Source organism: Hyla sarda, chromosome 5, assembly GCF_029499605.1.
Source record: "Hyla sarda isolate aHylSar1 chromosome 5, aHylSar1.hap1, whole genome shotgun sequence".
Lineage (NCBI taxonomy): Eukaryota > Metazoa > Chordata > Amphibia > Anura > Hylidae > Hyla > Hyla sarda.
Genome location: NC_079193.1, coordinates 204,562,557 through 204,578,480, shown reverse-complemented (window position 1 = coordinate 204,578,480; position 15,924 = coordinate 204,562,557). Strand labels below are relative to the sequence as shown.

At 41.0% G+C, this 15,924-nt stretch overlaps 1 protein-coding gene across 1 annotated transcript in view; it reads left to right on the top strand.

The window, feature by feature from the left end:
- The window catches only part of DROSHA (drosha ribonuclease III), a 261,155-nt gene that overhangs the window by 96,429 nt on the left and 148,802 nt on the right, over positions 1-15,924 (top strand). Inside the window, exons 15-16 of the mRNA XM_056520973.1 lie at positions 8,205-8,304; positions 11,241-11,348. Coding sequence (XP_056376948.1) covers positions 8,205-8,304; positions 11,241-11,348 — 208 coding nt within the window. The remainder of the gene's footprint in view (positions 1-8,204; positions 8,305-11,240; positions 11,349-15,924) is intronic.

The window sequence follows — 15,924 nt, the reverse complement described above, 5'->3', positions numbered from 1 at the left end:
AATATCACTGCTTGACAGTCTCTCTTACAACTGTAGAGTCACCTTTCAAAGTCAGTAGCTGAAAAGGAAATGGATGGGAAGGTGTAGGAATTTTTAATATAAGAAATAGATATATATATATATGTGTGTGTGTGTATATATATATATATATATATATATATATATATATATATATATATATATAATGTATAGGGAATTCTTATTGTATGTGGTCACCAAATGTGGAATCTACCCTCAGCTTATTTTTATTTTTAGTTATCCATTTTTTTAATCAATATTTTTTTGGTTTTGTAGCTTTTAAATAGATGTGATGCATGGAACCCACACCTGTAGTGTAAGTCTTGTTGTTTTACTGTTTTCTCAGCAGTCCATATGGCCAGAGACAATATGTCCTAAGTCACATGGTTCCTAGGAAGCATGGCAATGCTGCGGTGGGTGGTTAGTATTACTTTTAGTAAATCCATTCTACCCACCTATCCACCCACCCACTGCAGCATAGCCACACTCCCCTGGAGACCATGTGACTTGGGAAAGGTTAGAGACCACAGTAAAATAAAAAGGCACGTCCCGGTGTGGGTCCCCTGCATGAAAACAGGACAGAGCAATAGAAGCATATTGCACAGTGTTATAACTGGGAATTATGGGCACAAAGGCTGAATAAAAACAATCCCTACAATACCGTTTTGAATGTAAGAGTTGGGGGATAACCCTTTCAACTCAAAATTTTTTTGTTTTTAACATGGAAGTATTATGCTACGTTCACACAGCAGAAATTCTACTGCAGCGTAGTCCCATTGATTTCAATGCAGGAAAAGCAGATGTTGGAAAGATGGAATACCCTGCAGAGGTTCCTTTTCTTCCAACGAAGATCCCAACTTTAGCTGGTGGCGCATCCCCGACGAGATGACACGGGAGTAAAGGTCTAGGATAAGGGTACTTTTATTAGTAGTCATAAAAAGTACAGGGGCTCCCTCCTTCGTCACGTCTTTGTTACAGTTTGCGCTGCCTTCGGCAATCTCTGTCTCTACCGTAGCGCTGTATTGAGGGGGTGTGTCGTCTGCCGCTTCGTGTCGTGGTCAACAGGCACACTCTGGCTAGTGTGCCGGGGCCCCGTACAGGAGACCGCGGGGGGCAGCGGTCGGACCCCCCACGATCTGAAACTTTCCTTAGGATAGGGGATAAGTTTTTCAGGACTGGACTACTCCTTTTAAATACAGGAGCTATACACATAAAGGAGACATATAAAGCATTTACATGACCTAGTGAAAGTTGTGTAGTCCTTTTTAGTCTGACCACAGTGCTTTTTGCTGCCACCTCTGACCCATGTCAGGAACTGTAGAGTAGGAGAAAATGCCCGTAACAAACTTCTCCTGCTCTAGACAGTTTCTGACAGGGATAGAAGTGGTAGCAGAAAGCGCTGTGGTCAGACTGGAAAGAACTACACAACTTCATACACAAAATCTAGTTAGTAAAAATTTGCCTGGGCTTGCTGATTTTAGTAGGAGCAACTTATATGTTTAGGAGCCTTTGGGGGTTTCAAATTGGCTCTAATATGGCTTTAGAAAATAGCTAAAAAACCCATGTGTAGGACCCTGTGTGTGTGTGTATTTATTATAATACTATTCTATAATCCTTTTATTCAGAAAAATGCTGCTTCCCAGTTTTTCGCAAATGACATGCAGGCACAGCAGCGGCTGCTTATTAGGAGCTGTTATACATTTTAGTAATGAGAATGCGGAGGTCAGTGTTAAGAGAGGTGGGTCATTTCCTAAATGTAATTGAATATATTTTAGGCATGGTACTGCACAGTAATAGGAAATCCAATATCTGAAAAAAAACAGAGTCTAATCATTCTATAGAATTTCCAGATTGCCGTGTCCAGGCTCATGTCCTTGTTACTTCAGTCTTTGCATATCGACCCCCCCCCCCCCCAAGCCCCTCCCTGCAAGAGCGAAGCCCTTTTCATCTGCAGCTCATGATCTAGAACGCAAAGAAAACATTGCAATTTATACTGATTACATACATTGAACTCCTGTTTACTTGTATTTGTCACTGTCATGGTTTCAATAAAGTGTTTAATGAAGATTCATGTTCTTCAGCTAATTGTTTATTGAAAACTTTGAGAGACAAGAGCCTAATTATCCATGGCTAGTTACCAACAGGGGATGCTTGCTGCAAGATAGAGGACCCGGTTACAGTACTATCATATATAAACACTGTTATTTAGCAAAATCAAGACAAATGGCATCCCTGGGCAGTAGTGCACCCCTGGCAGGAGGAATGCCAGGCAAAGAATATATATATGTGAATGCTTATAAGTGGTGATTGCTCATCTCAGATGCTTTTAGCAATGTTAGTGTTTCTCAATACTGATAAGGATTAGTTTAATTGCTTACAGTTGACTCTGGCTTGTATAACGCTGTCTGTTTAGGCTCTTTATTCTCACTATTTAACCTAGACAGCCTGTCCATTAACCTGGTGAGTATATGACTGTTATTGTAAAGGTTTGCACCTACACAGCAGCTGCTGGAAAATCTCACCCCCCCTCCAGAATGTCAGCAGGCACATAGTCCTGTAGGCTAATCCCTAGAATGCAATTTTTAATAATATTACTAAGGCAGAGACCACCAATAAAGGGCTCCAAGCATGATTTTCCTCCAATTTATAATTTACGAGCACTGCCCTCCTAAGAAATTATATGCTGATGCATCACTGCCAGTAGAATGCCACAGAATACCCTACATTGTTTGATGACATTCTAGTTTGTTAGGTTTATTTCTATCTATCGCAGTTTTCCCCATACCTGTCGCAGTAAATTGGCCTGTGGTGGGATTAAACATGCACAGTGTTTGGTAGTATTAGGGGATCAGCATATGATTTCTTATGAGCCCTGTAGTTGCAGATTATATATTGGTTTTCTACATATAGATGCAGGTTTATGCACCATCAGTGTGCTCCCGAGAATTTTTGTTTTAATTATATACATACAGTATTGAGCGCTATTCTTGATATCAAAGATTAGTTATTATTGATGATCTTCCTCCAGCTCGAACTGTGAGCAATATTGAAATTAAAATTTTTATACAAATCTATATACAAGCTATACACTGCACTTAATGGTTATCCACACTACAAAAATGTGATCCTTCTTCCCCCTCTATAATTTACAGTGGGGCAAAAAAGTATTTAGTCAGCCACCAATTGTACAAGGTCTCCCACTTAAAAAGATGAGGCCTGTAATTTTTATCATAGGTATACCTCAACTATCAGAGACATGAGAAAAAAAATCCATAAAATCGCGTTGTCTGATTTTTAAAGAATTTATTTGCAAATTATGGTGGAAAATAAGTATTTGGTCACCTACAAACAAGCAAGTTTTCTTGCTCTCACATGCCTGTAACTTCTTCTTTAAGAGTCTCCTCTGTCCTCCACTCTTTACCTGTATTAATGGCACCTGTTTGAACTTATCAGTATAAAAGACAACGGTCCACAACCTCAAACAGTCACACTCCGAACTCCACTTTTACGAAGACCAAAGAGCTGTCGAAGGACACCAGAAACAAAATTGTAGACCTGCACCAGGCTGGGAACACTGCTCAATAGGCAAGCAGCTTGATGTGAAGAAATCAACTGTGGGAGCAATTATTAGAAAATGGAAGCCATACAAGACCACTGATAATCTCCCTCGATCTGGGGCTCCACACAAGATCTAACCCAGTGGTGTCAAAATGATCACAAGAATGTGTTCCCCTGCTTAAGCCAGTACATGTCCGGGCCCGTCTGAAGTTTGCTAGAGAGCGTTTGGATCCAGAAGAGGATTAGGAGAATGTCATATGGTCAGATGAAACCAAAGTGGAACTTTTTGGTAAAAACTCAACTTGTCGTGTTTGGAGGAGAAAGAATGCGGAGTTGCATCCAAATAACACCATACCTACTGTGAAGCTTTTGGGGTGAAACGTGGCTGGGTATTTCAGCTTTACAATGATCCCAAACACACCGCCAGGGCAACGAAGGAGTGGCTTCGTAAGAAGCATTTCATGGTCCTGGAGTGGCCTAGTCAGTCTTCAAATATCAATCCCATAGAAAACCTTTGGAGGGAGTTGAAAGTCCGTGTTGCCCAATGACAGCCCCAAAACATCACTGCTCTAGAGGAGATTTACATGGAGGAATGGGCCAAAATACCAGCAACAGTGTGTGAAAACCTTGTGAAGACTTACAGAAAATGTTTGACCTCTGTCATTGCCAACAAAGGGTATATAGCAAAGTATTGAGATGAACTTTTGTTATTGACCAAATACTTATCTTCTACCATCATTTGCAAATCAATTCTTTAAAAATCAGACAATGTGATTTTAAGGATTTTTTTTTCTCATTATGTCTCTTAGTTTAGGTATACCTCTCTCATAATTTTAAGTGGGAGAACCTGCACAATTGGTGGCTGATTAAAAACTTTTTTGCCCCACTGTATATGTGCCCTGGTCATTGCCCAGGGCTTTTTGCTTGTATGCTTGAAATTATGGACACAATAACACCTGCAAAGTTACCCATGCATAAAGTATGGCTGGTTAAAAAAAAAAATACATTTTAAAAGCCATTTCTATTTGGTAAAGAGAGGGCTTATTGGTAGGATATGCAGTTAGTTATGATCATGGGAGTCCAACTTCTGGGACCACTACAATCTTTACAATGAAATGGTTACAGTGGTAGTCTAGTGCTCTAGTACTTTCTCTGTATTTCTCTACATTGCTACCCCAATGTTTCATTCAGATGATCCGGCCAAGCTGTAGTTCCCTGCACAGGGAAAACTTTGAAAGGGACGCAATGCTAAATCAGTGCTTTTACCCTTTTATTCTGAGGGCCAGTTGGGTTCCTAGAGATTACACCCCCACTGATCATAAAGTGACTGCAAATCCTGGTAACTGTTAAAGGGTACCTCTCATCAAATAAACTTTTGATATATTTTAGATTAATGACTGTTGAATAACTTTCCAATAGCATGTTAATGAAAAATATGCTTCTTTCTATTGTATTTTTCCCTATCAATCCTGTCAGAAAGCATTTCTGACTCATGCTGGAGTCCTAAACACTCAGAGCTGCCAGCCTGCTTTGTTCACAGCCAAAAACAGGCTGTGAAAAAAGCAGGCTGGCAGCTCTGAGTGTTCTCCTTTGTGAACAAAGCAGACTGGCAGCTCGTAGTGTTTAGGACTCCAGCATGAGTCTGAAATGCTTGCTGCCAGGACTCGTAGGGCGACCCCTAGTGGTCATTTCTTCAAAGTGGAAAATTAAATAGAAAGAAGCATATTTTTTAATAACATGCAATTGTAAAGTTATTCTGCATACATTAATCTATAATATATCAAAAGTTTTTTTGATGAGAGGTACCCTTTAACTATACATCATATGACTGTAAGTGACATACACATCTGGTATTATCTTCACGTTTTTCTTGGAAAGTGGAGTGAGTGGTATATAGGTTTATCAAAACTCTTTATAGTCCATAAGCTGCAGTGCTCTCTGCTGACTCCTCTGTGTCATGACCTCTCCAGAGCAGGAGAGGTTTGCTATGGGGATTTGCTCCTGCTCTGGACAGTTCCTTACATGGACAGGGGTGTCAGCACTGCGGTAAGAATGGAAAGAACTACACAACTTCCTCTGTAGTATACAGCAACTGATAAGTACTGGAAATATTACGATTTTTTTTAAATAGAAGTAATTTACAAATTTAACTTTCTGGCACCAGTTGAAAACATTTTGGTTTCCACCGGAGTACCCCTTTAGGTGAGTAGCTAAATCAACCCCTCCCTTTGTCTGTAAATCAGATGAGGTGGATGATGGGACCTGCTTAGCTATTAAATTGACGCAGACCTTACCTCTCTATAGTCGCATCACTGGTTATGTGCCAAGAGTAGAAATGGGTCTCGGCAGGAAGATGCCTGTAGATTTGACCTATAATGGATATTAAAGGGGTTATCCACCATAAGGTGATTTTAGTATGTACCTGGCAGACAGTAATGGACATGCTTAGGAAGGATCTGCGCTTGTCTTGGGGATAAATGGCTATGTTGTGAGATAACCATAACACTGTGGCTAGCTTTTTGTTTACTGGTATTTCCTTTTTGAGTTATCTTCTTTGCCTGCAAATCCCATAATTCCATTTTCTTCCCTCCCACACATCAGCCACCCCACCCATTGAAACATAAATGAGCTGCATACATTCAAAAGACCTGTGGTTTTCAATCAGGGTGCCTACAGCTTTTACATTAGTTGCAGATTGAGCTCTCTCCCACCAAGCGATCCCTCCACCCATTGAAGCAGACAGGCTCCCTTTCATCAGCTGACTAGTGAGTCAGGTCACGTCCGCATTGCAACCTGGGAAAAATCTGAGACAACAGTCATTTTGTATGCTGGTAAAAATAAATATTGGGGGGGAAATCACATAAGAATTGTGAGAAAACCATCACACACAGGTACAGACACTATATTATGAACTACACTAACTTTACAGCCCCTGTAGCATAGTCTAATAAAAAAAAAAATGCTGGAATACCCCTTTAAGTGCAATCAGAATATATAATCTAATACACAATATAAAGCTTTATTGTGCTGGACAACCTCTTCATGCAAATGGGTGTACATGTATATCCATTCACAATCCTGGCACGCAGTTGTGTTGTGTGTAATTGGCTGGCAAAACCAACAAAAGGACGGCACACATTATGGCTTACAGTGTGCAAATAATACAGATTATTATTATTATTACCAAATTGTTGTCATACATTTAGTGAACGAGTGTACAAGTGTTATGCAGGAAATAACAAATCTTCCCATCAAACTTCACCATTATACATAGAAGTAAAATATGTTTACTGAGCCTTTTAAACATTTAGCGGTTTAAAAGGCTCAGTAAACATATTTGACAGGGGTCTTTCCATCTGGGCACTCTCATTTCCAGCCCTGCCGCCTATACTTCCCATTACTCTGGCTCTTCGGTTGTTGAGGAGGCAGAGTATCTTCATTCTGCACTTACTCTTCTGAGTCTATGGCTCAGACCCAAATTAGTAAGTGCAGGGTGAAGACACTCTGCCTACTCAACATCCAAAGAGCCAGAGTAATGGGAAGTATAGGCAGCAAGGTTCTGAATAAGGGTGCCAAGATAGTAGACAGTCCAGGTATGACATATCAACTAAGACAGGTGTACGTCAAACACACACAAGAGCCTCCATATTATTCTTTAATAACGGCCCGTATCACACTATACAGGCAAAAAATGCCAGAGTGCTTCTTTAACCTTTTCCTCTATTTGGCTTGCTGCTGTATTAGTGTATTGCCATTTGTGAACAAACCTTTATTATTTTTATGTCCTCCATCCTATTCTTTCATGCTTAAATCCTCATGAAAGTCCACTGTATGAATATACTTCCTAAATGAACCCAGAGGCTGTAGGATCCATAACTCCAGTGAAGACTAAACATGGGCAAAGCGAAAAAGTATGGGTAGGGATATTTATCCGGATAGTGGCATTATAGTGAATGCCTTTAGTTTACACTATTTGAAAGCCAGAATGACCATGATAACTCTCAAAACTACTGACTGGAAAACCGTATTACCAAGTAATACGTATTCCAGGTTTGGAGGCTCTGCTCTTTGGCTATGCTTCACAAACATATTTTCAAATGAAGTTCTTATTTTCCCCATAAACCGCTATAAAGCAAACCCTGCAGAATGACTTCAGCGAGCAGACACTGGTTATTTATCTCCGTTTTTACTTAGTGCTAAAAGGTGCTCAATCCACATAATGTTTGTTGAAACTTTAGAAAAGAGCATGGAGAGAAATAGCTTGTCTCTTGAGGAAGTGAGACTACGACAGGGTGTCATTTACTTTGATGGGAATAATAAAGTTCCAGGTGTACAGAACACTTTCTTCTTAGATTCAAATGGACAGTGCTTTTAGGAAACGTAGAATCAGTGACTGCTGATCATCTTTGAAATGTTTCATTTTACTACAAAGTGAGGCATGCTGGGGTCAGCAGTATAAAACGGTGACGTAAGGTAGAAAATGTCTCTTGATAGCTCTTCCATTATCAAGTCAATGGGCATCAATGGCGGATGGAATGGAAAATGCTTTGCGCCATTGCTCTATTCTCCTGGTGAAAGCCCATTTTAGGATTATCTCTTCTTTGATCATTTTTTTCATGTTTTTACAGGTACCAGAAGCTATGGAAAAGCTACGTAAAACTGCGCCATCTTCTGGCTAATAGCCCAAAAGTCAAACAAGCTGACAAGCAGAAATTGGTCCAGCGGGAGGTAAGCTTTATTTTTACTCCCTGAGAACAATTAATGAGGCAGAGTTTAGTCTCCGCTCAGCATGATATTCAGGGTTGTCACTTAAAACCCCAAGGAATACTTTGCCACTTACTCGGTGCAGGTTTCTGGTGGAATGATATTTAAAAGAAAACAGTTTTGCCTTTTAAATTGCTCTTTTGTTTTCAGTATTCTGCACCAGCCTCTCTTTCCACTTCCAAACGTTTCTGTTCTTGATCAGACTGGTTCCTTGGTAAAGTGATAAAAATAGATTTTTTTTTTATTGTTTTGTAATGTGCATAGAATTATCTAGTCTTTATCATTCCTGGAGTGTTCATTTTTAGTCGAAGATCTAAAATATGCTGACTGCACCCTGCTGCTTCTACGCCAAACCTTCCCACAAAACCATATATCTCCCCACAAAACCATTAGACATTTGAATCCTTCAAAAAGTTTTCAATATGTGATCATTGGTGCGTGCTATTTTGTGAATTGCTGTGGTGACCAGTGATCCATGGATTATCATTTGCTTTACATGTGGCCCTCACAAGGTCAGTGCACTCTGATGGATCACTTGTCTTGTACACTGTTATACTGCAAGGGATACTAATCAAATCTTCTACATTAGATACACATTGACCTAGCTGTTGATGACTCCGAAGTGGACATGCACCCATCAGCCATGACATTATAACCACTTAAAAGCGAAGGGAAGAACAGGCAGTTCTTGAAGATGTGTTTGAAGCTGGAAATATGGGAGGACTCAGATGGAACTTGTAGCTTCTGGGCCGCAATGCAAAATCTGCAACAGGGCCTCATGTGCAATTTACAATACTGGTCTCTTATGGGGCAGATGTGTCTTGGGGCCCCCTTAGGCCCTGGTGCGACTGGTATCTGCATTCCCTGTGGACAGCTGCTTTAGAGCATTTCCGAAATGGCTGATCTTTTTAAATTATCCTGGTATACAGTGGTCATTACCTACCAAACATGGACCAAGGAAGGGCAGCCGGTGAAGCAACAACTGGGTCATGAGCACTGTAGCACATATTGCTGATAAAAGTTAAAGTGGTCGTTTCACAAAGCAAAGTTGGTAAAATCAGATGTGTGCCACATATATATTTAAAGTGAAAATGTGCTGTTTTTAAATAAAGTAACTTAGATCCCAGTAGAGTTTTAACAGTACATCTTCAGAAATGCTTGCACATTAGAAATGCATTTCATTTCACATAATGCATCAATTTAGACCTGAATAGCTTTGTTAAACAATCTCTTTAATGCTGGGCTTGATAGAAAGGTGTCACAAAACACAGTGCATTGCTGCTTGCTATGTATAACAATGTGTAGCTGCAGCTTGGTTAAAGAGTCCATGCTGATCCCTGTCCACACATTGAATTGCCTACATTGGGAATGTGAGCTTGGCCATGAGTAATGAAAGAAGATGGTCTGGCCTAATGAATCGCATTCTCTTTTACATCCTGTGAACAACTAGATGTATGTGCATCCCTTTCCTCGGAAAAGATAGGACTAGGATGTATTATGGGAAGAAAGCAAGATAGTAGAGTCAGTGTGATAATTTGTACAATGTTTTGCTCGGAAACCTTGATTTCTTTGATTTATCCGGTTGCTACTTTGACATGTACAAACTACCTAATTGTTGCAGGCACAGTACAGACTTTGCTTCTTTCTGCAGGATTTTGCACCTTGCCATACTGTATAAATACCGGTAGTTGAATTTTTTGGCAGCAGGAACATGACAACGTTTAAGGTGTTGACTTGGTCTCCAATTTCCCCAAATCACAATCCACTCGATCATCTTTGAGATGTGCTGGAAAGAGAAGTCTGGTTCAAACCTTAGAGCCCCCTCTTCACACACACACACACACACACACACACACACACACATATATATACACACACACACAAACACACACATACACACACACACAACTTAAAGACTGTGCAGATTTTCCATATCAGCTGAGCTGTCTGGCTTGTAGCTGTGATATCATTTTCCACACTCTGAAAACTCCCACTTCCCATCCTGTCTGCTTAGGACCAAACCAGTGATGTGAATGGACAAGCTCATATTACTGCTAATAAGCTGTATCACTCATAAGGGTGCGAAAAGCCTTTCTCAGTCACAGTAGTTTCCGTCAGAAGAGGCTCACTGCTTTCTTATGTAAAGAAAAATAAATCTAAAAAGCAGTAATATGAGATCTCCTCTTCATATCACTGGTCTTTATTATATTTTTGACATCATATACAGGTGGTTTATTTTGCTGCACAGCCCCTTTAATGCCAGATACCACTAGATACTTTCAGAGGTCTCATGGGGTCCAAGTCTCAATGTTTCGGCTGTTTTGCTGATAAGGCAGGCGGTTGTTAATGTTATGGCTGGCTGGTGTAGATGGGCTAGTTATGTAAATACAATACATTACTGTCATTTTTATTTTTTTTTGCAGCCATTTAGTGTGTTGTACACCCTGTATTGCACAATGCATGCTTAGATAGCAGAATTATTGGGCACCCAGTGATTCATTTGTGTATGAGTATGCAGAATGTCCTTGCTGTCACTAATTCAGTAATGGAGTCATGCTCATGGATGTTTCTATTCCCTGTTCATATGTTCTCCGTAATAACCTAATCTTCCAGTTCACTGTGGTCGGGCTGTTTGCAGTGTTAGCTTTATGGTCTACTTAATCTGTGTTTACATGATGCTTAAATATTACTTGCTGCCCTACTTTGATGAAGTTTTCATTGCCACATCACTGAGCAGACATCCATCTATTTCGATAGGATTTCTTCTCTGCGGTATATCTATGGCATCTGCTTAGCATTGTGTGTTTGAGACACATTGATTTGATGCGATTTCCTCCACCTATAGTGTTTTGTTATTGTTGAGATTTCACAACCTAACAATTTTCCTTTCATCTAACTAGGAGGCTCTTCAAAAGATCAGACAGAAGAACACAATGAGGCGTGAAGTGACAGTAGAACTGAGTAGCCAGGGTTTTTGGAAAACTGGCATCCGCTCAGATGTCTGCCAGGTAATTAATATTAATACTGTAAGTCAAGACCTTGAGCCCTTCTTGGCTGGTCTCCTCTGTAATTCTGATTTTTCTTTTGGAGCACATGTCTAACGGTGGGCAGCATAGCCTTGCTTAGAGCTTCATACGCCCTTCTTGTACATTCCCTCTGAGCAAACCTCAGTAAGAAAGACCCATTTCACACCTTTGTAGCTGCACGGTAATTTCTGTACTCACACCAATCAACTTTTATGGAAGCGGCTAATTATTTAGATTTCACTCGGCATGCAAAGGCAGTTTCACACCGTGCCTATCAAACAACACTAGATTGCGCTGAAAGAAAGCACTGTGCTTTATATTGTAGCTGAATGCAGCAATTGGGAAAGGAAAGCATGGGATGAAGGGAAGCCATCTTTACTGTGATGAGTTCGTACCTGAGCTTGAACTCTAAATACTCTTTATTGCTTTAGGGTATGTTCACACAGGGTAATAAAATGCTATGGATTTTCCACACCAGATTTGCACGTGGAAAATCTGCAGCGTATTACAGTAGCGGCAAAGTGGATGGGATTTGTAGAAATCCAAATGTTACATAAAAAAATCCATGCATAAATTGATCTTCGGTGTAGATTTTAAATCCACAGTATTTTAGATTATGCTGCATAATTGCTGTAGATTTAGGATATAGAGCAGGTTTTCTCCGTTGGCTTATCCAAAGGATAGGGGATAAGATATCTGATTGCGGGGGTCCCGCTGCTAGGGACCCCTGCAATCTCCCTGCTTCACACGGTGTTCGTTTGGAGCGTCACGACCACGTCCCGTAAATGCAAGTCTATGGGAGGGGGCATGACTTCCATCACACCCCCTCCCATAGGCTTGCATTGAGGGGACATGACCGTGACATCACAAGCCTCTGCTCCGTGCCAGATGACTGGCTTGCTCCGTGCATTGGATGTCTCTGAGGCCGCAGCTGAGATTGCGGGGGTCCCCAGTGGTGGGATACCCACGATCAGACATCAAGATGTCTGGGGGCGGAGTGCCCCTTTAAATGGGGGATATCAAATTCAGCAATAAATCCACAGTTGTGCATTTTGCTGCATAAAGGTCATACAGAAAAAGGTCCTACAGATTTTAAAGGTGTTATCCTTTAATGCTACAGTATTAACCTCTTAATGTCTTTGCATATATAGCAGGCTCAGGAGCTGAGCCCCTCTCTGTATGTAGCAGGTGTCAGCTTTATATTACAACCAACACTTGCTTGCTTGTAACTACCAGCATTGGACTTAAGTCCAAAGTCAGCAGTTTAACCCTCTGCGTGTGGCAATTTATAGCTATTGTGGCATGCAGAGAGTAAATTGAAAGGTGCCACATCTGTCAGATGCCGATTGCCTACCAAAGGAGCCAGAGGCCTTCTGAAGGCCTTCATTCCTGCCATAGGGAGCTCTTCCTGTGCTTTGGTCATATTTGTAATTGTCCTGTATTTTTGGTTTTAATTTGCCAATTTCTCTGTTTTTAAAAATAAAAAACAATAATATCAATTTTAATCACCCTCTTTTCCCCATTTTTAGAATGAATCAAACCTCAAAAAATAAATAAATAAATAATATTTTGTATTGCCGCATGCGAAAATGTTTGAAATTTTAAAACATAATGTTATTGATGATGCTGAAGGGCATAAACAAATTTTTTTTTTTTTAATTTTTGGTCACATCACATCCCAGAAAAAAGTGATCAAAAAGTCCCAAAATGGTACAGGTAAAAAAATGACAGGTGACTGCAAAAAATTACTCATAATGCTCCTTCATAAATGAAAAAAACAATCATATTGCTTCTTTCATTTTTCAGAGGCCTTTTTCAAAAATGAAAGAAGCGATCTGATTGGTTGCTATGGACAACTTTTCCTCTGGACAAGTTTTGATAATGCTCCACCATAGGCGTATATGGACATCCGATACTTAACGCAGCAGGGCATAAATGTCCGCCCTGCGGTGTTAAAGGGGTATTCCGGCTTTATACATCTTATACCCCTATTCAGTGGACAGAGAATAAGATGTATGATTGCAGGGGTCCTGCCGCTGGGACTCCCTGAGCCCATCCAACCTCCATAGACTTGTATGGGCAGTAAAAACTGATCTCAGCGCAGCTTCAAACCTGTCTTCACTCTGCTGAATATGGATTTTTATTAGTGATGAGCAGATAAGTAGTGAGGGTGGAGAAGGTAAACAGTAGAGATGAGCGAACTTACAGTAAACAAACTTCTCGGCTCAGCGGTTGCTGACTTTTAATGCATAAATTAGTTCAGCTTTCAGGTGCTCCCGTGGGCTGGAAAAGGTGGATACAGTCCTAGGAGACTCTTTCCTAGGACTGTATCCACCTTTTCCAGCCCACCAGAGCACCGGAAAGCTGAACTAATTTATGCAGGAAAAGTCAGCAGCCGCCGAGCTGAGAAGTTCGTGACGAATCGAATTTACAGTAAGTTCGCTCATCTCTAGTAAACAACCGTGTAAGTACAGGAGAAAACAATAAATAAAAATGTCCCAGAGCACCACCACAATACCTGTTCTGTGTCCCCTGTAGTTATCCATGTGGTTTAGGCAGCCCTTGTGGCCTCTGTAGTCTCCTTAATATTCTTTTACCTTGCTTGCAGACCAGACTACAACTCCCAGTAGTCAGTGCAGCTCTGTGTAATGGCTGCCAGCCAATTGCTGTGTACATACAGTGTTGTTGTAAACAGTCAGCAGCACACACTACATGTCTTTTCTTTTAAACTATCCTTCCCCCCCCCCCCCACAGCAATAAATCATGCTATGCTCTGAATGGGAGCAGTCAGTGATTAGATCTACAGCCGGAAAAGAACAGCGTTATGTGCCGAGTTGTGACTGAGAATCTTCACTAGGCTTCTTCTGCCAACACACAGGGAGGAGAGGGGGAAGGGAGGCGTGCCTGTAAAGCCAGAAATCACGTGGTATTTGCCTTGCAGGAGGGTGGGGGCTAGTATCATTGAGGGGTTTACACAAAGACGAGCAGGATCTGAATATGACGAGTTTCTCTCACTCCCTGCATGTAAGTGACATCTGAAAGAGGGAAACTGCTTCACATAGCTAGTGAATGATATTTAAACTAATAGGTTGGTGAGAGGGAAAGGATGGGCTATGGGTTTAGTTCCCCGGAGTACCCCTTTAAGGCCTCTATAACAGGTGGCAATTATTGACTGAACAGGCCAATTGATTTGTTTTGCCCTGCCTAAATAAAACTTTCATTTCTTTTTTTAAACTTTTAATTTCAATATTGTTATTTATTTTTTTGCATTTTTTTAAAATTGCATTTAGTTACTGCCGTAGTCTCAGTCAGGGCAGTCATGCACTTTGAAGTATGCTGAAATGACTGAAGAGGCATAATAAACACATAACTGGAGAAGATGTGCTGAGGGCCCATAAACCCAGTCAAGCTGGAAAAGCCCTATTGTTCTTGGCTGTATATACCAGAGTCGCCATAAAGTGAGAGCATTCAGACATGTAATATCCACTTTACTGCACTTAGTTTCATAACTAGGAATAAACGTACACCTTTTACGAATGAACATCCAGAAACTTCTTTGCTCTTCAAGAAATATCACTATGGATTCTAATAGCAACAGGAGAGATGTTAATAATGAGTTAGCACATATCTTATTTTACGCGAATTACTCTAAAAGGAGAAATATAACATTTACTTGTTAGATTGGGGTCTGAGGCTAGAAGATTAGTGGCATCTTTGTAGACAGAAAATGTTAGAGTCATTGGCTGGAATGAGTAAAAGGATATAAAATATTCAGATTAACTTTCAGTAGTACTCCATGGGTTTGGAAATTAATGGTCCCTCTATTTAACGGGACATTAAAGAGAATGTATTGGATCGCTGCTGACTTTTTTCCTTGATGGTATACCTATTATTGAGGTTAATACAGGATTCTGCACAGGCTTTTCAGTGTACTGCAATGTGGGCCTCCTTTTCCTGAATTTGGGTGTTAGGGAGTATAAAAATTCCTCAGCTTTCTACAGTAGAGGACCCACAACTATGTGGCGTCTGTTGAGAAACCTGAAAGAAATATTTACAAGTCTTATGAAATAGGAAACACCGTTCTTGGGGAGAAAACACCCTATTTCTAATCCTCAATTCTCAGTACCTGCTTGTAGGAATCCAAATTCCCTTAGGGCAGGCAAACAGATGGAGAATATATAAACTTGCAGATATTTGGTTTGGTTCACACAGTTTTTTTCTTTCTTACGCTTTTGGCAAATGCCTGTGTGCTGATTTTGGCAAATGCCTAGGTACCCCCCCCCCCCCCCCCTAGGGGATAAGATGTCTGATCGCGGGGGTCCTGCCGCTGGGGACCCCTACAATATAGCATGCGGCACCCACCTGTTTCTGGTCCGGAAGCGCTGGAGGGTCTGGGGTCCCGACCTTGGGAACAGAAGTTCTTGATGTCACGACTCCGCCCCCGTGTGACGTCACGCCCCGACTCCGCCCCGTGTGACGTCACGCCCCGTCCCCTCAATGCAAGTCTATGGGAGGGGGCCTGACGTCCGTCACGCCCCCTCCCATAGACTTGCATTGA